We start from the raw sequence: 23,639 nt of genomic DNA, 5'->3' as shown, positions 1-23,639 counted from the left end.
GCTAATTGTAATGGCTGGTTATTTATTGCACACCTGTAAATGGGCAAAATTTGTCCTAAATTAGTTGTATAGATATGGTCTAATGCAATAAATATTCACTTTTTAAAAAAATGTTTATTTATAATGTATTAAAATATACAATAATTAAAAAATATATATTATATTTAATTGGTTATCAGAATTCAATGTTTAAATTTTAGTAACACAGGCATGATAGATAAATTATTATTAGGAAATACATTATAAACCATAAAAGAAAAAAAAAATGTTTTTAATGTTTTTTTTCTTTAATAACACCAGATAATTTTTTTATCCTTAAATTGACATGGAGAGCATAACATGTCTATTGTAAATATGAAAGTTGTTAAAGGAATAATACAGAACAAAAATTAATACATTTTCCTAAATAGATTCTCTATTAGTTGAATGACAGTTTTACAATATAATGGCTTTAAAGGTTTTACCTACCTTTATTCCAGGAATATAGTGTGACCAGGTCTACACCACGTGGGCTCACAAGCAGCTACATTTGCAGCTTCATAAATTGAGCCCTTTGTATTTCTTGTCTCTTGTATCTTAACTGCTGTCTAATATTATCCTTTTGATTTCCAACAGATCAAAATGATTGGTATGGTAAACGCCCTGTAAATCCCGGTTCAGCAGCAAGGGTGAGTTACTTGGTCGAGCAATTCAAATAAGCAGGAAGTTTGTGGGCTTATAGTACTATATCTATAAAGAGGCCATTTTTAAGGACATTCTAATGCAAAAAAAGACGTTCTAATTTGTTAGGTTATTTATATACCTATATTTGTTAGGTTATTTATATACCTATATTTGTTAGGTTATTTATATACCTATATTTGTTAGGTTATTTATATACCTATATTTGTTAGGTTATTTATATACCTATATTTGTTAGGTTATTTATATACCTATATTTGTTAGGTTATTTATATACCTATATTTGTTAGGTAACCTAGCTATGGGGCGGATTACAATCTATTGTTGGTTTGCTCGCTCCTGAAATGGATTATATCTTTCTGACCAAACTGGTCTTCAAGTTTCTCGAGTGATCACAATGCAAAATGAATTTGTGTGTTAAAGGGATATGAAACCCAACATATTTATTTCATGATCCAGACAGCTTATGCAATTTTAAACAACTTTCTGATTTACTTCTATTATCAATTTTTCTTCGTTCTCCTGGTATCTTTTGTTGAAAAGCAGGGACCTATTCTTAGGAGCCATTTCTGGAGCACTATATAGCAGCTGTTTTGCAAGAATGTTATCCATTTGGAAGAGCGCTAGATGGCAACTCTTTTTCCTGCCATGTAGTGCTCCAGATGCCTACCTAGGTATCTCTTTAAGAAAGAATATCATGGGAACAAAGCACATTTGAAAACAGAAGTAAATTGGAAGCTGTTTTTAAAATGGTCTGCTCTGTCTGAATCACAAAAGAACATGTTTGGGTTTCATATCCCTTTAAAAGCCCACAGTCGAGAACGCCTGGGAATGATTGCCCAATCGCTATATTGTCACATTTGACAAGTAGTTTTTAACAACATTTATTTTTATTGTTTTTCAAAGCCGTAACCGTTTTGGCATGATCTTAAAGCATTACGAAGGTGTGTTCAATAATGTAGGCACAAGCACTGTAAAACATTGTGACCGTGCTTGGACTTAGCGTGCATGAAGGCGTGTCCCCTATAGAAAACCGTTCACGAAGGTGCAATCTTGTTTGAACATCTTCTTTGCAATAGTTTTCAAATATTAGAAGTGACAATATAGTGACTGAGCATTCGTGCCCAGTAGAGACAAAAAGACAATATAGTGACTGAGCATTCGTGCCCAGTAGAGACAAAAAGACAATATAGTGACTGAGCATTCATGCCAAGTAGAGACAAATGGCTCCATGTACTAAGCTGCATGCGAGGTGTTCGTGAGTTTTTCCGTCTAAATTTCTGCGTGCAGATCGAACATCGTATGTACTATGCCCTGAATTCATTGAAAAACTGACATTTACAAATGTCGAGCGAACTTGTCCGCAACTCTTATATTCTAGTCTTTTTTGTAGCTAAAAAAAATCCTCGCTCGACATAAATCTCGCAATAAACAATAATTACTAAACAATCTATTTCTACGCACGCTACTTTTTCTGCACCTAGCTCATGAAAAATCCCTGGCCAGCTTTTAGGTGGCGAGCACAATAAAATATGGGCAGGATAGGCCTATATGTTAGACGATCAAACTTGTCGCAAAATAACATGGATTTTCAAAAAATTTTAGCTAATAAGAAATTGGCTAAATCTACTGTACTATATAATTCTAATAGGATTAACATTCTATTAAAAGATTTAAAATTTAAGAAATGTTATACCTCTTAGGTCGCTAACACAGTCTCTGCTCGTAATCTGTCAGATCTGCGACATAAGATGTTCCACCTCCGGTAGAACGGGAAGAATGTTTTTCTTTTGCCAATTTCGCTTTGGCGAATCTTTTAATGTCGTTGTACCTTTTCTTTATCTGGTCAACGTCCTTTTTTTCCGGGGCCCTGAGCACTGACAGCATCACTGATATGAGTCCAGATACTCTTTTTGCGGTGACTGGAAGTTTGCTTCACACGACAACCGAATAAATAGTCATAAGAGTCGAGTACCATATCAACAAGAACCGGGTTCTGATGGTGTGAGAAGTGTGGATTCTTGTATTTGGTTGTCTGTGAATCAGATCCTGAAGTTGCCATACTTAATTTATTAAAAATAAATATAGAAGCTTGAAACACTTCAGGTTCAGTAATTTTTCTGTCTGAAAAAATTGATAAAGTGGACTTTATATAGTGCTGAAATAACTTCCTGAGACAAATGTGACGTTTCTAACACCTGACAGTCACGTGCGACAAACATGACTGACAAGTTGTAAGAAAATAATAGTACATTCGCTACTAGCGAGGCGTCAGATGTATGAATCATTCACATGCGCTCAATGCGGATTAGACGCAACAATTTTTACGCTGTTTTTTAGTACATATAGTGAGGGGGTAGCGTCTTGCTACCTGCAAGTTCTAGCGAGTCGACCAGACATGCTGTCGGCGAGCAAATTGACGCATTAGTACATGGGGCCCAAAAAGGCACTATTGTGCTGAATCAAAAAGTGGCCTTTTTAGTTTAAAAGGCCCCACACGATATTGTCAGTGTTTTTCCAGTGATCACAATCCTAAAATGCATCTGATATAAAGCCCCTCAAGCTGGAAATTGTTACTTCCTGAAAACAACACAACAGCATTATTTACAGTGTTAATCTCCCGATTTCATAATCCAAAAAACATAATTTATGCTTACCTGATAAATTTATTTCTCTTGTAGTGTATCCAGTCCACGGATCATCCATTACTTGTGGGATATTCTCCTTCCCAACAGGAAGTTGCAAGACGATCACCCACAGCAGAGCTGCTATATAGCTCCTCCCCTCACTGCCATATCCAGTCATTCGACCGAAACAAGCCGAGAAAGGAGAAACCATAGGGTGCAGTGGTGACTGTAGTTTAATTAAAATTTAGACCTGCCTTAAAAGGACAGGGCGGGCCGTGGACTGGATACACTACAAGAGAAATAAATTTATCAGGTAAGCATAAATTATGTTTTCTCTTGTTAAGTGTATCCAGTCCACGGATCATCCACTACTTGTGGGATACCAATACCAAAGCTAAAGTACACGGATGATGGGAGGGACAAGGCAGGAACTTAAACGGAAGGAACCACTGCCTGTAGAACCTTTCTCCCCAAAACAGCCTCCGAAGAAGCAAAAGTATCAAATTTGTAAAATTTTGAAAAGGTATGAAGCGAGGACCAAGTCGCCGCCTTGCAAATCTGTTCAACAGAGGCCTCATTTTTAAAGGCCCAGGTGGAAGCCACAGCTCTAGTAGAATGAGCTGTAATTCTTTCAGGGGGCTGCTGTCCAGCAGTCTCATAGGCTAAACGGATTATACTCCGAAGCCAAAAAGAAAGAGAGGTTGCCGAGGCCTTTTGACCTCTCCTCTGTCCAGAGTAAACAACAAACAGGTTAGATGTTTGACGAAAATCTTTAGTAGCCTGCAAGTAACGATGGAACAACAATCTCTTGATTGATATTATTGTTAGAAACCACCTTAGGTAAAAACCCAAGTTTTGTACGCAGAACTACTTTATCTGAATGAAAGATCAGATAAGGAGAATCACAATGTAAGGCAGATAACTCCGAGACTCTTCGAGCCGAGGAAATAGCCATCAAAAAAAGAACTTTCCATGATAGAAGTTTGATATCAATAGAATGAAGGGGTTCAAACGGAACCCCTTCAAGAACTTTAAGAACCAAGTTTAAGCTCCATGGGGGAGCAACAGGTTTAAACACATGCTTAATTCTAACTAAAGCCTGACAAAATGCCTGAATGTCTGGAACTTCTGCCAGACGCTTGTGTTTTAAAAAATAGACAGAGCAGAAATCTGTCCCTTTAAAGAAGTAGCTGATAATCCTTTGTCCAAACCCTCTTGGAGGAAGGACAATATTCTAGGAATCCTAACCCAATTCAATGATTAATTCTTGGATTCACACCAATGAATATATTTACGCCATATCTTGTGGTAAATTTTCCTGGTGACAGGCTTTCGTGCCTGTATTAAGGTATCAATTACTGACTCGGAGAAGCCACGCTTTGATAGGATCAAGCGTTCAATCTCCATGCAGTCAGTCTCAGAGAAAGTAGAATCGGATGATTGAAAGGACCTTGTATTAGAAGGTCTTGTCTCAGAGGCAGAGTCCATGGTGGAAAGGATGACATGTCCACTAGGTCTGCATACCAGGTCCTGCGTGGCCATGCAGGCGCTATCAATATCACCGATGCTCTCTCCTGTTTGATTTTGGCAATCAGACGAGGGAGAAGAGGAAACGGTGGAAACCCATAAACCAAGTTGAAGAACCAAGGTGCTGCTAGAGCATCTATCAGTGCCGCTTCTGGGTCCCTGGACCTGGATCCGTAACAAGGAAGCTTGGCGTTCTGGCGAGACGCCATGAGATCCAGTTCTGGTTTGCCCCAACGGAGAACCAATTGAGCAAACACCTCCGGATGGAGTTCCCACTCCCCCGGATGAAAAGTCTGATGACTTAGAAAATCCGCCTCCCAGTTCTCTACCCCTGGGATATGGATCGCTGACAGGTGGCAAGAGTGAGTCTCTGCCCAGCGAATTATCTTGGAGACTTCTGACATCGCTAGGGAACTACTGGTTCCCCCTTGATGGTTGATGTAAGCCACAGTCGTGATGTTGTCCGACTGAAATCTGATGAACCTCAGTGTTGCTAACTGAGGCCAAGCTAGAAGAGCATTGAATATTGCTCTCAACTCCAGAATATTTATTGGGAGGAGTTTCTCCTCCTTTGTTACAATGGTCCAATCTGGCCTGCGAAAGGTCATACCTTTGGACAGATGGACCCGAGATAACCACCAGAGAAGAGAATCTCTGGTTTCCTGATCCAGATTTAGTAGAGGGGACAAATCTGTGTAATCCACATTCCACTGACTGAGCATGCATAATTGCAGCAGTCTGAGATGCAGGCGCGCAAATGGCACTATGTCCATCGCCGCTACCATTAAGCCGATCACTTCCATGCACTGAGCCACCGTGGGGCGCGAAATGGAGTGAAGAACACGGCAAGAATTTAGAAGTTTTGATAACCTGGACTCCGTCAGGTAAATTTTCATTTCTATAGAATCTATCAGAGTCCCTAGGAAGGAAACCCTTGTGAGAGGAGATAGAGAACTCTTTTCTTCGTTCACTTTCCACCCATGCGACCTCAGAAATGCCAGAACTATCTCTGTATGAGACTTGGCAATTTGAAAGCTTGACGCCTGTATCAGGATGTCGTCTAGGTAAGGAGCTACCGCTATGCCTGGCGGTCTTAGAACCGCCAGAAGTGAGCCCAGAACCTTTGTAAAAATTCTTGGGGCTGTAGCCAACCCGAATGGAAGAGCTACAAACTGGTAATGCCTGTCTAGAAAGGCAAACCTCAGGAACCAATAATGATTCTTGTGAATCGGAATGTGAAGGTAGGCATCCTTTAAGTCCACTGTGGTCATGTACTGACCCTCTTGGATCATGGGTAAAATGGTTTGAATAGTTTCCATCTTGAATGATGGAACTCTGAGGAATTTGTTTAGGATCTTTAGATCCAAAATTGGTCTGAAGGTTCCCTCTTTTTTGGGAACCACAAACAGATTTGAATAAAACCCCTGTCCTTGTTCCGTCCGCGGAACTGGATGGATCACTCCCATTACAAGGAGGTTTTGCACGCAGCTTAGGAATGCCTCTTTCTTTATCTGGTTTGCAGATAATCTTGAAAGGTGAAATCTCCCTTGAGGAGGAGAAGCTTTGAAGTCCAGAAGATATCCCTGAGATATGATCTCCAACGCCCAGGGATCCTGAACATCTCTTGCCCACGACTGGGCGAAGAGAGAGAGTCTGCCCCCTACTAGATCCGTTGTCGGATAGGGGGCCGCTCCTTCATGCTGTCTTGGAGGCAGCAGCAGGCTTTCTGGCCTGCTTGCCCTTGTTCCAGGACTGGTTAGGTTTCCAGGCCTGCTTGGATTGAGCAAAAGTTCCCTCTTGTTTTGAAGCAGAGGGAGTTGATCCTGCACCTGCCTTGAAATTTCGAAAGGCACGAAAATTAGACTGTTTGGCCCTTGATTTGGCCCTGTCCTGAGGAAGGGTATGACCCTTACCTCCAGTAATGTCAGCAATAATTTCTTTCAAACCAGGCCCGAATAAGGTCTGCCCCTTGAAAGGAATGTTGAGTAATTTAGACTTTGAAGTCACATCATCTGACCAGGATTTAAGCCATAGCGCTCTACGCGCCTGGATGGCGAATCCGGAATTCTTAGCCGTTAGTTTAGTCAAATGAACAATGGCATCAGAAACAAATGAGTTAGCTAGCTTAAGTGTTCTAAGCTTGTCAATAATTTCAGTCAATGGAGCTGTATGGATGGCCTCTTCCAGGGCTTCAAACCAGAACGCTGCCGCAGCAGTGACAGGCGCAATGCATGCAAGGGGCTGTAAAATAAAACCTTGCTGAATAAACATTTTCTTAAGGTAACCCTCTAATTTTTTATCCATTGGATCTGAAAAAGCACAACTGTCCTCGACAGGGATAGTGGTACGCTTTGCTAAAGTAGAAACTGCTCCCTCCACCTTAGGGACTGTCTGCCATAAGTCCTGTGTAGTGGCATCTATTGGAAACATTTTTCTAAATATAGGAGGTGGGGAAAAGGGCACACCGGGTCTATCCCACTCCTTACTAATAATTTCTGTAAGTCTTTTAGATATTGGAAAAACATCAGTGCTCACCGGCACTACATAGTATTTATCCAGTCTACACAATTTCTCTGGCACTGCAATTGTGTCACAGTCATTCAGAGCAGCTAATACCTCCCCAAGCAATACACGGAGGTTCTCAAGCTTAAATTTAAAACTAGAAATCTCTGAATCAGGTCTCCCCGATTCAGAGACGTCACCCACAGACTGAAGCTCTCCGTCCTCAGGTTCTGCATATTGTGACGCAGTATCAGACATGGCTCTTACAGCATCTACGCGCTCTGTATCTCGTCTAACCCCAGAGCTATCGTGCTTGCCTCTCAATTCAGGCAATCTGGCTAATACCTGTGACAGGGTATTATTCATGATTGCAGCCATGTCCTGCAAAGTAATCGCTATGGGCGTCCCTGATGTACTTGGCGCCATATTAGCGTGCGTCCCTTGAGCGGGAGGCGACGGATCCGACACGTGGGGAGAGTTAGTCGGCATAACTTCCCCCTCGACAGACCCCTCTGGTGACAATTCTTTTATAGATAAAGACTGATCTTTACTGTTTAAGGTGAAATCAATACATTTAGTACACATTCTCCTATGGGGCTCCACCATGGCTTTTAAACATAATGAACAAGTAGTTTCCTCTGTGTCAGACATGTTTGTACAGACTAGCAATGAGACTAGCCCGCTTGGAAAACACTTTAAACCAAGTTAACAAGCAATATAAAAAAACGTTACTGTGCCTTTAAGAGAAACAAATTTTGGCAAAATTTAAAATAACAGTGAAAAAAGGCAGTTATACTAACAAATTTTTTACAGTGTATGTAACAAGGTAGCAGAGCATTGCACCCACTTGCAAATGGATGATTAACCCCTTAATACCAAAAACGGAATAATAAATGACAAAAACGTTTTTAAACACAGTCACAACAACTGGCACAGGTCTACTGTGGTTGTTACCCTCCTCAAACACGACTTTTGAAACCTTTTGAGCCCTTCAGAGATGTCCTGTATCATGCAGAAGGAAGCTGAGTGTCCCTGTCTGTAATTTTAGCTGCGCAGAAAAGCGCTAAAATAGGCCCATCCCACTCATATTACAACAGTGGAAAACCTCAGGAAACTGTTTCTAGGCAAAAATCAAGCCAGCCACGTGGAGAAACACTAGGCCCCAATAAGTTTTGTCACCAAACATATATAAAAACGATTAACATGCCAGCAAACGTTTTATATTACACTTTTAAAAGAGTATGTATCTCTGTTAATAAGCCTGATACCAGTCGCTATTAAATCACTGCATTTAGGCTTAACTTACATTAATCCGGTGTCAGCAGCATTTTTCTAGCAAATTCCATCCCTAGAAATATGTTAACCGCACATACCTTATTGCAGGAAAATCTGCACGCCATTCCCCCTCTGAAGTTACCTCACTCCTCAGAATATGTGAGAACGACAATGGATCTTAGTTACTTCTGCTAAGATCATAGAAATCACAGGCAGATTCTTCTTCTAATACTGCCTTTGATAAAACAGTACACTCCGGTACCATTTAAAAATAACAAATTTTCTCCTACATAGGTGTGTCCGGTCCACGGCTTCATCCTTACTTGTGGGAATATTCTCTTCCCTAACAGGAAATGGCAAAGAGGCACACAGCAAAAGCTGTCCATATAGCCCCTCCTCTGGCCCGCCCCCCAGTCATTCTCTTTGCCGCTCTGAACAAGTAGCATCTCCACAGGGATGGTAAAGAGTTTGTGGTGTTTAGTTGTAGTTTTTATTTCTTCTATCAAGAGTTTGTTATTTTAAAATAGTGCCGGCTTGTACTATTTACTCTACAACAGAAAAGTGATGAAGATTTCTGTTAAAGAGGGCTATGATTTTAGCACAAGTAACTAAAATCCATTGCTGTTACCACGCAGGACTGTTGAAACCAGAGAACTTCAGTTGGGGGTAACAGTTTGCAGACTCATCTGCTCCAGGTATGACTAGTCTCATTTCTAACAACACAGGCTATTGCTAGAAGACTGTCATTTTTTCCCTCAGGGAAAACGGTAAGCCATTTTTTCTTAGAACTCAGCAACAAGATAACAGGCTTACTTTTTTTGGGTTATGTGCTGATAGACACTATTGTGGGCCAGATCGATTGAATTGTATTACATTTTCATAGCATTTGAGATGTTTTGTAAACTTATATACACTTGGGAACGTTTTTATTAGATCTGGCTTTGTATTAGACGCCTAATCTAGTCAGGAAGGCCCCTTCACTCTAGTATGCTGAAGGAGGAGGCCTCATTTTCGCGCCTCAATTGCGCAGTTGATTTCAAAGGCAGTGCATGCAGCTTCATGTGAGAGGGTCCTGTGGCTCAGAAACCGACTCCGGAAGGCTTATTTCTGTGGTGGTTAACCCCTAAGGAAGGTAAAAGCTACAGCAAAGGCTGTAGCAGGGACTGTAGTGTGTAAAACCGGTTAAATTGAACAATTAGCTCCGGTTTGCTTATTTTAAGGTCTAGAGTCTCTATTTTTGGTGTGCAATACTTTCAAAGCATTAAGACACTGCGGTATAAATTTTATAAAAATCGGATATTGCCTTCATAGTTTTTTGAACATTCAGAAATAAAGTGTGTCATTTTATTATTTAAAGAGACAGTAACGGTTTTGCTTAAAATCGTTTTTATTGCATTAAAAGCCTGCCTAATTCTGTTTAACATGTCTGGACCATCAGATAACTTATGTTCTGTGTGTATAGAGGCCAATGTGGTCCCCCCTTCGAGTGTATGTGATAATTGTGCCATAGCGTCCAAACAAAGTAAGGACAGTTCTGTCACATTTAATAAAGTTGCCCAAGATGATTCATCTAATGAAGGTAGTGGGGATAGTTCTACATCCTCTCCTTCTGTGTCTACACCAGCTTTGCCCTCGCAGACGTCACCTTCTAGCGCGCCAATGCTTGTTTCTATGCAGCAATTATCAGCAGTAATGGATAATTCTATAGCAAATCTTTTATCCAAACTGCCAGCATTTCAGAGAAAGCGTGATTGTTCAGTTTTAAATACAGATAAAAAGGATGAACAATTAGACGCTGACGATGCCTTATCTATTTTACCCTCACATCAATCGGAATTGGCTGTAAGGGAGGGACTGTCTGAGGGAGAAATTTCTGACTCAGGAAAAATTTCTCAACAGGCAGAATAGTAGCATTTAAATTTAAGCTAGAACATCTCCGCGCCCTGCTTAAGGAGGTATTAGCTACTCTTGATGACTGTGACTCTATGGTAATCCCAGAGAAGTTGTGCAAATTGGACAAATTCTTAGAGGTTCCAGTGCACGATGACGCCTTTCCAATACCCAAGAGGGTAGCGGACATAGTGAATAAGGAGTGGGAGAAACCGGGTATACCCTTTGCCCCACCTCCTATATTTAAGAAAATGTTTCCCATTGTAGACCCCAGAAGGGACGCATGGCAGACGGTCCCGAAGGTAGAGGGAGCAGTTTCAACGTTAGCGAAGCGCACAACTATTCCTATAGAGGACAGCTGCGCTTTCAAAGATCCTATGGATAAAAAATTGGAAGGATTACTTAAAAAGATTTTTGTTCAGCAAGGCTTCATTCTTCAACCAGTTACGTGTATTATTACTGTCACCTCAGCGGCGTCTTTTTGGTTCGAGGAACTAGAAAGCTCGCTCCAGAAGGAGACTTCATATGAAGAAGTCATGGACAGAATTCATGCACTTAAGATAGCCAATTCCTTTATATTGGATGCCGCTTTTCAAATAACGAAATTAGCGGCGAAAAACTCAGGTTTTGCTATAGTGGCGCGTAGGGCGCTTTGGCTAAAATCCTGGTCGGCAGATGTGTCATCCAAGACTAAGTTACTTAATATTCCTTTCAAAGGTAAGACCCTTTTTGGGCCGGAATTGAAGGAGATTATTTCAGACATCACTGGGGGTATGGGCCATGCCCTCCCACAAGATAGGCCTTTCAAGGCTAAGAACAAGTCTAATTTTCATTCCTTTTGCAATTTCAGGAACGGACCGGCTTCTAACTCTACAGCCTCTAGACAAGACGGTAACGCTGTCCAGCCCAAACCTGCATGGAAGCCTGTGCAAGGCTGGAACAAAGGTAATCGTTCGAAACCATTCGAATGATTTTGCCAACAATCCAGGAAGGTCAATATTTGACTTCCGTGGACTTAAAGGATGCATATCTGCATATCCCGATCCACAAAACTCATCATCAGTTCCTGAGGTTCGCTTTTCTGGACAAACATTACCAGTTCGTGGCTCTTCCATTCGGTTTAGCCACCGCTCCCAGAATTTTCACAAAAGTGCTAGGGTCCCTTCTAGCGGTCCTAAGGCCGAGGGGCATTGCTGTAGCACCTTACCTAGACGACATTCTAATCCAAGCGTCGTCCCTTTCCAAAGCAAGGACTCATACAGACATTGTCTTAGCCTTTCTCAGATCTCACGGGTGGAAGGTGAACATAGAAAAAAGTTCTCTGTCTCCGTCCACAAGGGTTCCTTTCCTGGGAACAATAATAGATTCTGTGGAAATGAAGATTTTCCTGACAGAGGTCAGAAAGTTAAAGCTTCTAAACACTTGTTGAGTTCTTCATTCTATTCCTCAGCCCTCCATAGCTCAGTGCATGGAAGTAATAGGACTAATGGTTGCAGCAATGGACGTGGTTCCTTTTGCTCAAATTCATTTAAGACCATTACAGCTGTGCATGCTCAAACAGTGGAATGGGGATTATGCAGACTTGTCTCCCCAAATTCAAGTAGACCAGATAACCAGGGACTCACTCCTCTGGTGGTTGACTCAGGATCACCTGTCTCAGGGAATGAGTTTCCGCAGACCGGAGTGGGTCATTGTCACGACCGACGCCAGCCTCTTGGGTTGGGGCGCGGTCTGGGACTCTCTGAAAGCTCAGGGTCTATGGTCTCGGGAAGAGTCTCTTCTCCCGATAAACATTTTGGAACTGAGAGCGATATTCAATGCGCTCCTAGCTTGGCCTCAACTAGCGGAGGCCAGGTTCATAAGATTTCAGTCGGACAACATGACGACTGTAGCGTACATCAATCATCAGGGGGGAACAAAGAGTTCCTTAGCGATGAGAGAGGTCTCCAAGATCATCAAATGGGCGGAGGATCACTCCTGCCATCTTTCTGCAATTCACATCCCAGGAGTAGACAACTAGGAGGCGGATTATCTGAGTCGTCAGACTTTCCATCCGGGGGAGTGGGAACTTCACCCGGAGGTCTTTGCCCAGTTAACTCAACTGTGGGGCAACCCAGATATGGATCTGATGGCATCTCATCAGAACTCCAAGGTTCCTCGATATGGGTCCAGATCCAGGGATCCCAAGGTGGCACTGGTGGATGCATTAGTGGCGCCGTGGTCGTTCAATCTGGCTTATGTGTTTCCACCATTCCCTCTCCTTCCCAGGCTTGTAGCCAGGATCAAACAGGAGAAGGCCTCGGTGATTCTAATAGCTCCTGCGTGGCCACGCAGGACTTGGTATGCAGATCTGGTGAATATGTCATCGGTTCCACCATGGAAGCTACCTTTGAGGCAGGATCTTCTAGTTCAAGGTCCATTCAGACATCCAAATCTAGTCTCTCTGCAACTGACTGCTTGGAAATTGAACGCTTGATTCTATATAAGCGTGGGTTTTCTGATTCGGTTATAGACACTCTGGTTCAAGCCAGAAAACCAGTGACTAGGAAAATTTACCATAAGATATGGCAAAAATATATCCGTTGGTGCGATTCCAAAGGTTTTTCTTGGAGTAAAATCAAAATTCCTAGAATACTTTCCTTTCTCCAAGAGGGTTTGGATAAAGGTTTGTCAGCTAGCTCTTTAAAAGGACAGATATCTGCTCTGTCTGTTTTGTTACGCAAACGACTGGCAGCCGTGCCAGACGTACAGGCGTTTGTACAGGCGTTAGTTAGAATCAAGCCTGTCTACAGACCTATGACTCCTCCATGGAGTCTAAACTTAGTTCTTTCAGTTCTTCAAGGGGTTCCGTTTGAACCCTTACATTCCATAGATATTAAGTTACTATCTTGGAAAGTTCTGTTAATGGTTGCTATTTCTTCTGCTAGAAGAGTTTCTGAATTATCTGCTCTGCAGTGTTCTACTCCCTATCTGGTGTTCCATTCAGATAAGGTGGTTTTACGTACCAAGCCTGGTTTTCTTCCAAAGGTGGTTTCCAACAGGAATATTAACCAGGAAATAGTTGTTCCTTCCCTGTGTCCGAATCCAGTTTCAAAGAAGGAACGTTTGTTACACAATCTAGATGTGGTCCGTGCTCTAAAATTATACTTAGAGGCAACTAAGGATTTCAGACAAACTTCATCCTTGTTTGTTGTTTATTCTGGTAAGAGGAGAGGGCAGAAAGCTACTGCTACCTCTCTTTCCTTTTGGCTGAAAAGCATCATCCGATTGGCTTATGAGACTGCCGGACGGCAGCCTCCTGAACGAATTACAGCTCACTCTACTAGGGCTGTGGCTTCCACATGGGCCTTCAAGAAAGAGGCTTCTGTTGATCAGATTTGTAAGGCAGCGACTTGGTCTTCACTGCATACTTTTACAAAATTTTACAAATTCAATACTTTTGCTTCTTCGGAGGCTGTTTTTGGGAGAAAGGTTTTGCAAGCCGTGGTGCCTTCCATTTAGGTCGCCTGACTTGTTCCCTCCCTTCATCCGTGTCCTAAAGCTTTGGTATTGGTTCCCACAAGTAAGGATGAAGCCGTGGACCAGACACACCTATGTAGGAGAAAACAGAATTTATATCTTACCTGATAAATTCCTTTCTCCTACGGTGTGTCCGGTCCACGGCCCGCCCTGGCTTTTTGTCAGGCTTAAATATTTTTTTTTATCTCTATACACTACAGTCACCACGGCACCCTATAGTTTCTCCTTTTTCTCCTAACCGTCGGTCGAATGACTGGGGGGCGGGGCCAGAGGAGGGGCTATATGGACAGCTTTTGCTGTGTGCCTCTTTGTCATTTCCTGTTAGGGAAGAGAATATTCCCACAAGTAAGGATGAAGCCGTAGACCGGACACACCGTAGGAGAAAGGAATTTATCAGGTAAGATATAAATTCTGTTTTTGATAGAAGTTAGAAAACTAACTATAATACACCACTCTCCTCTTACTACGTCCATCTTTGTTGAGAGTTGCAAGAGAATGACTGGATATGGCAGTGAGGGGAGGAGCTATATAGCAGCTCTGCTGTGGGTGATCCTCTTGCAACTTCCTGTTGGGAAGGAGAATATCCCACAAGTAATGGATGATCCGTGGACTGGATACACTTAACAAGAGAAAACTAATTTGCAGGAACAATAAATAAAATGGACGTTTTTATGGGTTTAGTAATTGCATCACAGGTTTAAGGGCCTATATGTTGATTGCTCCCTTTTATTAATGTTTAGTGATGCTAATAGGGGACATTTGTGCAATTAACTTGTTATTGTCCAAAACCATAGAGATATGTGTGCATGTCTCTCCAGAAGCAAATAAAGACATTGGCCTCTAGTTATCAAGCTCCGTAAGGAGCTTCATGGCCCCTGTTTCTGGCGAGTCTTCAGACTCGCCAGAAACAGCAGTTATGAAGCAGTGGTCACAAAGGCCGCTGCTCCATAACCTGTCCTCCTGCTCTGAGCAGGCGGACAGACATCGCCGGAAATTAACCCGATCAGGTTGATTGACACCCCCATGCTGGCGGCCTATTGGCCGCGAGCCTGCAGGAGGCGGCGTTGCACAAGCAGCTCTTGCGAGCTGCTGGTGCAATGTTGAATACGGCGAGCGTATTGCTCACCGTATTCAGCAAGGTCTGTCGGACCTGATCCGCACTGTCGGATCAGGTCCGACAGACCTTAATAACTAGAGGCCATTGTGCTCTCTTATTACAAATCTCTGTCCACTAAAGTCTAAACACAACTGTAGTAATCAGTCTCCAAGATTAAAGGTTAGCAGAAATAAATTTCACGCAAGAAAATGATAATATTCTGCTAATAGACCCTATATGAGAAAAGAAAGTTTTCTAAAAAAAAGACTAAAAATACTATGAGCTCTCCTTATGTACAACCCTTGTCAACTGCTACCTGTCCCAACTATAGAGCCCGCCCTGTGTCTCTCTAAGGGAAGTGAACAGGAACATATCAGCATAGTGGGCACGCGTGTTTGTTGTGTTATCAATTTCCCTAATTTTTATTCATGTTAAGCATGTAGCGTTTGTATCTGGTGGTGTTGCTTCCAGTATGGTGGTGGGTACTTTTAGTGTATTTTGCCCATGCACAAAGCCAATGTTACATTCAAAATGCTTTTGGGGTACTGGGTAATAAGTTGAAAAGTGTTGTCTGGGGCTTATCAAATCCTTTTATCTGTGGAGCTTAATAAGTGAAAAATGGCTCCGTCATCAAGTATAGAGAATCTAGATTGTTATCAGAATAAAAGGACTGGCACATGTTATGTATAGGACCATTTTTCAATTTAATAATAATAAAAAAGTTCTGATAATAAAGAATTAAATGGCCGATTGTAATTGTGTTGGCATAGAAAAAGGCTCATAGACATTTGTTAACGTTAATAATTATCAATCAATAGATCATAATCAACCCCATAGATAACTAGGGTTACTAAAGCAAAAATTACATGTCATAATTCAATTTTTGCATCTGATTGTCCCTTTAATTTCTAAGCTCCAGACATCCATATTGCTTATTTACATCTCAATAATTTAAAAATAAAAAATAGTAGATTCTTGCATAATTAATTTTACCTTTGTAGTGTAATATACAGTGTTGCTTTACATTTTGATCTGAGCATGTCACACTATGGGACCGTGTGATGGGCAAAATCAAGTATATTTTCCACAATTAGTAAAATCACACTATAAAATGAAAAATCAGATTGTGTAAATCCTGTGGGATGAACTAGAGCCAGAAATCCTTAGCAAGATTTCATAACCTGAACATAGATTACTTATTCAGAATTACTATAATTCCATCTTAACTATTAAGATATAAAGGCCTAGATTGCAAGTGGTTGTCAATCAATAGCGCAGGGTGTGCTAACCATATTGCGAACCTGTGCTGAGAATAGTGCACAAGCTCGAGACATAATAACGCTGGAAATGTTAGCTGTCTTGGAGACCTTAAGTAAAGTGTTAAAGTAATGGTAAACTTTACATGTTTTAAAATCAGGTCCGTAATCTTAGTGAAATTTTACAATAAAGATGCGCTGTAACTTAATTTTTAATCTAGATGTGCCAGTCTAATAACCCTCTCTTCGGCCGCCCACTTCAAAACTCATATTTTTTGTGAGCTAAAGGTTTGAACTGTTTTCCAATCAGAGCTCTATTGGAAAACAGTTCAAATCATTAGCTCACAAAAAAACACAAATTATGCTTACCAGATAATTTCATTTCCTTCTGTATAAGGAGAGTGCACTGCATCATTCCTTACTGTTGGGAAATACTGAACCTAGCCACCAGGAGGAGGCAAAGACACCCCAGAAAAAGGCTTAAATACCTCTCCCACTTCCCCCATACCCCAGTCATTCTACCGAGGGAACAAGGAACAGTAGGAGAAATATCAGGGTATAAATGGTGCCAGAAGAAAAATATAATTTAGAGAGCCGCCTATCGGCGAACACGGGCAGGGGCCATGGACTCTCCTTATACAGAAGGAAACAAAATTATCTGGTAAGCATAGTTTATGTTTTCCTTAATATAAGGAGAGTCCATGGCATCATTTCTTACTGTTGGGAAACTTATACCCAACTCTAGAGGACACTGAATGATAACGGGAGGGACAAAAAGAGAGGCGGACCCTAATCTGAGGGCACCACAGCCTGCAAACCTTTCTCCCGAAAGCTGATTCAGCCGAAGCAAAAATATCAAACTTGTAAAATTTAGAAAAAGTATGTAGGGAGGACCAGGTAGCCGCCTTACAAATCTGATCCATAGAGGCCTCATTCTTAAAGGCCCAAGAGGAAGCTATTGCTCTAGTAGAATAAGCCGTAATCCTTTGAGGAGGTTTATGTCCCGCTGACTCATAAGCAAAGCGGATAACACTCCTTAACCAAAAAGATAAGGAAGTCAAAGAGACCTTCTGACACTTTCGCTTTCCAGAATAGAGAACAAACAAGGAAGAAGTCTGTCTAAAATCCTTAGTAGCCTTAAGATAGAACCTTGTTATCCTGTATCGGGAATCAATTCCGACTGCATTTGAAAAACCGTTACAATCACATGGGAGCAAGCTGATACATTGTAACATAACGCCGCAAGGAGGGTAAGTGAGCCAGCCTGTGTGTCATAGGTATAACAGGACATCAGGCGTACCCCTCTACAGGATCCATTCTGACAAGAGCTTCACTGAAGTAAGGTACTCAGCAGCATACTTGAATGTATATGTGCACAAAACGGATAAGGATAATATCAGTCCGAGAACTAACTGACTTTTAAACTGCTATACATTAACCAGGGACACTCTGGTATTTGTTAAAGCATCTACTAAACGTTATATTTAGATACACTACAAGGTGGTATTAACTATGAAAGGAGCCGCAACCATGACAAGCAGAACTTGAACCGGAAGCCCAAGAAAGTTGTATGGGCTAGTTCACCTGACCTCCCGGAGTGCCGTAGCCTGAAGCGGCGGATCAGACCGCAAGAGTATGCACAAGAAAAAGAAATAGGCAGGCACTACTCCAATCCAGTTTGTATTAAAAACAAATACAATGCTTTATTAACGTACCATTTAAAAACAGCACATGCAGACAGGCAGTGTAGGAGACTAAAAGTCTAACATGTTTCGCGCCTCCAGGTGCGCTTACTCATAGACTGACGTCTATGTCTATACTCTAACCCTTTATAGACCAGAAGGTAATAGAAATTAACCTTTTCATGTCTAAAAAAGGGTAAAAAAAGAGTAAAAACAATTTCCTAGTGTGACACTGAATAATCATTGCTATTAATTTAGATAAGTTCAAGTATACACATAGACCTTGACTTCCTAATGTGAAACATATTACATATATATATACAAATAAAACAGTGAAATGAAACTAAGTGATTTGAATGAGTCATAATATAAGAATAAGTGTGTGCAGAAAATATAATACATAACATTACAACTTACTCTCTTACCTCAAAACAAATATGATATATGCTCTCAGTTATGTGAGAAGAGACTGGACGTTACTATATTGGCAATATGAAAACGTTTCAAAATAATTTCAGAAAGCCACCAAATAAATACATTTTCTCTTGTTAAGTGTGTTCAGTCCACGGGTCATCCATTACTTATGGGAATATATTCTCTTCCTAACCGGAAATTGCAAGAGGATCACCCAAGCAGAGCTGCTACATAGCTCCTCCCCTCACACGTCATATTCAGTCATTCTCTTGCAACTTAATAGATAGGACGTTGTGAGAGGTCTGTGGTGTTTTTATACTTAGTTTATTCTTCAATCAAAAGTTTGTTATTTTAAAATGACACCGGAGTGTGTTGTTTATTCTCAGGCAGTATTTGGAAAAAGAATCTGCCTGCGGTTTCTATGATCTTAGCGGCAGTAACTAAGATCCACTGGCTGTTCTCGCATATTCTGAGGAGTGGGGTAACTTTCAGAAAGGGAATAGCGTGCGGGGAACCCTGCAAACAAGGTATGTGCAGTAAATTATTTTTCTAAGGAATGGAATTGACTAAGAAAATACTGCTGATACCGATGTAATGTAAGTAAAAGCCTTTAATACAGTGAGAGCGACTGTTAGCCGGCTGGTTTAAATATATACAGTAAAGTAATTTTCTAAGGAATGGAAATTGACTGAGAAAATGCTATTAATACTGAAGTGATGTTATAAGCCTTAAATGCAGTAGCAAGACTGGTATTAGGCTTATCAATAGAGATACATGCTCCTTAAAAAAGGGATGATTAAAACGATTTTACTGGCATGTTTAATCGTTTTGTGAGGTACATTGGTGATAAAACATGTTGGGGCATAAAATTTTTCCACATGGCTGACAATATTTCTGCATAGAAACAGTTAACTGAAACTCCCAATATTGTAATATTGAGTAGGAGGGGCCTATTTTAGCGCTCTTTTGACGCAGTAAAAATTCAGGCTCTGTCTTCCTGCTTCCTTCTGCTTGACACGGGTCATCTCCAGACAGCTTAAGGGACTTCAAAAGTCATTTTGAGGGAGGTAATCAGTCACAGCAGACCTGTGACAGTGGTTTTTTGACTGTATTAAAAAACGTTTTTTTGCTTATAAAGACCATTTGGGTTTTAAGGGGTTAATCATCCATTTGCAAGTGGGTGCAATGCTCTGCTAACTTAATACATTTACTGTGAAAATTTGATTGCTATAACTGATTTGGTTCATTGTTATTTCAACTGTGACAGTTTTCTGTGCTTCTTAAAGGCACAGTAGCGTCTTTTTTTATTACTTGTAAAATTATTTACAGTGTTTTCCAAGTCTGCTAGTCTTATTGCTAGTCTGTTTAAACATGTCTGACACAGATGAATCTGTTTGTTCACTATGTTTAAAGGCCACTGTGGAGCCCCACAGAAACATATGTACCAAATGTATTGATTTCACTTTAAATAATAAAGGTCAGTCTTTATCTATAAAGGAATTATCACCAGACAACGAGGGGGAAGTTATGCCGACTAACTCTCCTCACGTGTCAGTAACTTCGCCTCCCGCTCAGGAGGCGCGTGATATTGTGGCGCCAAGTGCATCAGGGACGGCCATACAAATCACATTACAAGACATGGCTAATATTATGAATAATACCCTGACAGAAGTATTATCTAAATTGCCAGAATTAAGAGGCAAGCGCGATTGCTCTGGGGTAAGAATAGAGCGCGCTGGAGCTACAAGAGCCATGTCCGATACTGCGACACAGTTTGCAGAACATGAGGACGGAGAGCTTCATTCTGTAAGTGACGGATCTGATCCAGGGAAACCGGATTCAGAGATCTCTAATTTTAAATTTAAGCTTGAGAACCTCCATGTATTGCTAGGGGAGGTTTTAGAGGCTCTGAATGACTGTAACACAGTTGCGATTCCAGAGAAGTTATGTAGGCTGGATAGATACTATGCAGTACCGGTGTGTACCGACGTTTTTCCTATACCTAAAAGGCTTACAGAAATTATTAGCAAGGAGTGGGATAGACCTGGTGTGCCCTTTTCCCCACCTCCTATATTTAGAAAAATGTTTCCAATAGACGCCACTACACGGGACTTATGGCAGACGGTCCCTAAGGTGGAGGGAGCAGTTTCTACTTTAGCTAAGCGTTCCACTATCCCGGTGGAAGATAGTTGTGCCTTTTCGGATCCAATGGATAAAAAATTGGAAGGTTACCTTAAGAAAATGTTTGTTCAACAAGGTTTTATCTTACAGCCCCTTGCATGCATTGCGCCTGTCACTGCTGCTGCGGCATTTTGGTTTGAGTCTCTAGAAGAGGCCATTCACTCAGTTCCATTGGATGAAATTATGGACAAGCTTAAAGCACTTAAGCTAGCTAATGCATTTGTTTCTTATGCCATTGTACATCTAACTAAACTAACGGCTAAGAATTCCGGTTTTGCCATTCAAGCGCGCAGAGCGTTATGGCTTAAATCCTGGTCAGCTGATGTGACTTCTAAATCTAAATTGCTTAATATTCCTTTCAAGGGTCAAACCTTATTCGGACCCGGCTTGAAAGAAATTATCGCTGACATTACGGGAGGTAAGGGTCATACCCTTCCTCAGGACAAGGCCAAATCAAAGGCCAAACAGTCTAATTTTCGTGCCTTTCGAAACTTCAAGGCAGGAGCAACGTCAACTTCCTCCGCCCCAAAACAGGAAGGAACCGTTGCTCGTTACAGACACGCCTGGAAAACTAACCAGTCCTGGAACAAGGGCAAGCAGGCCAGAAAACCTGCTACTGCCCCTAAGACAGCATGAAGGGATGGCCCCCTATCCGGAAACGGATCTAGTGGGGGGCAGACTTTCTCTCTTCGCCCAGACTTGGGCAAGAGATGTCCAGGATCCCTGGGCGTTGGAGATCATATCTCAGGGATATCTTCTGGACTTCAAGGCTTCTCCTCCTCTAGGGAGATTTCATCTTTCAAGGTTATCAGAAAACCAAATAAAGAAAGAGGCATTCCTAGGTTGCGTACAAGACCTCCTAGTAATGGGGGTGATCCACCCAGTTCCGCGGACGGAACAAAGACAGGGATTTTATTCAAATCTGTTCGTGGTTCCCAAGAAAGAGGGTACCTTCAGACCAATTTTGGACCTAAAGATTTTAAACAAATTCCTAAGAGTTCCATCATTCAAAATGGAAACTATTCGGACTATCCTACCCATGATCCAAGAGGGTCAGTACATGACCACGGTGGATTTAAAGGATGCCTACCTTCACATACCGATTCACAAAGATCATCATCGGTTCCTCAGATTTGCCTTCCTAGACAGGCATTACCAGTTTGTAGCTCTTCCCTTCGGGTTGGCTACGGCCCCGAGAATCTTTACAAAGGTGCTGGGCTCTCTTCTAGCGGTTCTAAGACCGCGAGGCATAGCGGTGGCTCCGTATCTAGACGACATCCTGATACAGGCGACAAGCTTGCAAATTGCCAAGTCTCATACAGAAATAGTTCTGGCATTTCTAAGGTCGCATGGGTGGAAGGTGAACGTGGAAAAGAGTTCTCTATCACCACTCACAAGAGTCTCCTTCCTAGGGACTCTGATAGATTCTGTAAAAATGAAAATTTACCTGACGGAGGCCAGGTTATCAAAACTCTTAGATACTTGCCGGGTCCTTCATTCCATTCCACGCCCGTCAGTGGCTCAGTGCATGGAAGTAATCGGCTTAATGGTAGCGGCAATGGACATAGTGCCATTTGCGCGCCTGCATCTCAGACCGCTGCAGTAGTGCATGCTAAGTCAGTGGAATGGGGATTACTCAGATTTGTCCCCTCTACTAAATCTGGATCAAGAGACCAGAGATTCTCTTCTCTGGTGGTTATCTCGGGTCCATCTGTCCAGAGGCATGACCTTTCGCAGGCCAGATTGGACGATTGTGACAACAGATGCCAGCCTCCTAGGCTGGGGCGCAGTCTGGAATTCCCTGAAGGCTCAGGGATCCTGGAATCAGGAGGAGAAACTCCTTCCAATAAATATTCTGGAGCTAAGGGCAATATTCAACGCTCTTCTAGCTTGGCCTCAGCTAGCATCACTGAGGTTCATCAGATTTCAGTCGGACAACATCACGACTGTGGCTTATATCAACCATCAAGGGGGAACCAGGAGCTCCCTAGCGATGTTGGAAGTCTCAAAGATAATTCGCTGGGCAGAGTCTCATTCTTGCCACTTGTCAGCGATCCACATCCCAGGAGTGGAGAACTGGGAGGCGGACTTTCTAAGTCGTCAGACTTTTCATCCGGGGGAGTGGGAACTCCATCCGGAGGTATTTGCTCAACTGGTCTGTCGTTGGGGCAAACCAGAACTGGATCTCATGGCGTCTCGCCAGAACGCCAAACTTCCTCTTTACGGTTCCAGGTCCAGGGACCCGGGAGCGAAGCTGATAGATGCTCTAGCAGCTCCTTGGTTTTTCAACATGGCTTATGTGTTTCCACCGTTTCCTCTGCTCCCTCGACTGATTGCCAAGATCAAACAGGAGAGAGCATCTGTGATTCTGATAGCGCCCGCGTGGCCACGCAGGACCTGGTATGCAGACCTAGTGGTCATGTCGTCCTGTCCTCCATGGACTCTACCTTTGAGGAAAGACCTTCTAATACAAGGTCCCTTCAATCATCCAAATCTAATTTCTCTGAGGTTGACTGCGTGGAGATTGAACGCTTGATCCTATCAAAGCGTGGCTTCTCCGAGTCAGTTATTGATACTTTGATACAGGCACGAAAGCCTGTTACCAGAAAAATCTACCATAAGATATGGCATAAATACCTGTATTGGTGCGAATCCAAGAGTTACTCGTGGAGTAAGGTTAGGATTCCGAGGATATTGTCTTTTCTCCAAGAGGGCTTGGAAAAAGGCTTATCAGCTAGTTCCTTAAAGGGACAGATTTCTGCTCTGTCTATTCTTTTGCACAAGCGTCTGGCAGAAGTTCCAGACGTCCAGGCCTTTTGTCAAGCTTTAGCTAGGATTAAGCCTGTGTTTAAAGCTGTTGCTCCTCCGTGGAGCTTAAACTTGGTTCTTAAAGTTCTTCAAGGAGTTTCGTTTGAACCCCTTCATTCTGTTGATATTAAACTTTTATCTTGGAAAGTTCTGTTTTTGATGGCTATTTCCTCGGCTCGAA

The 23,639-nt window shown here is 42.0% G+C and overlaps 1 protein-coding gene across 1 annotated transcript in view; it reads left to right on the top strand.

Annotated features, from left to right (window-relative positions):
• The window catches only part of LOC128649161 (receptor-interacting serine/threonine-protein kinase 3), a 163,071-nt gene that overhangs the window by 121,206 nt on the left and 18,226 nt on the right, over positions 1-23,639 (top strand). Inside the window, exon 11 of the mRNA XM_053702269.1 lies at positions 616-668. Within this exon, the coding sequence (XP_053558244.1) occupies positions 616-668 (53 nt within the window). The remainder of the gene's footprint in view (positions 1-615; positions 669-23,639) is intronic.

The sequence above is a fragment of the Bombina bombina genome, chromosome 2 (assembly GCF_027579735.1).
Source record: "Bombina bombina isolate aBomBom1 chromosome 2, aBomBom1.pri, whole genome shotgun sequence".
NCBI lineage: Eukaryota > Metazoa > Chordata > Amphibia > Anura > Bombinatoridae > Bombina > Bombina bombina.
This window is presented reverse-complemented; position numbering and strand designations above follow the sequence as displayed.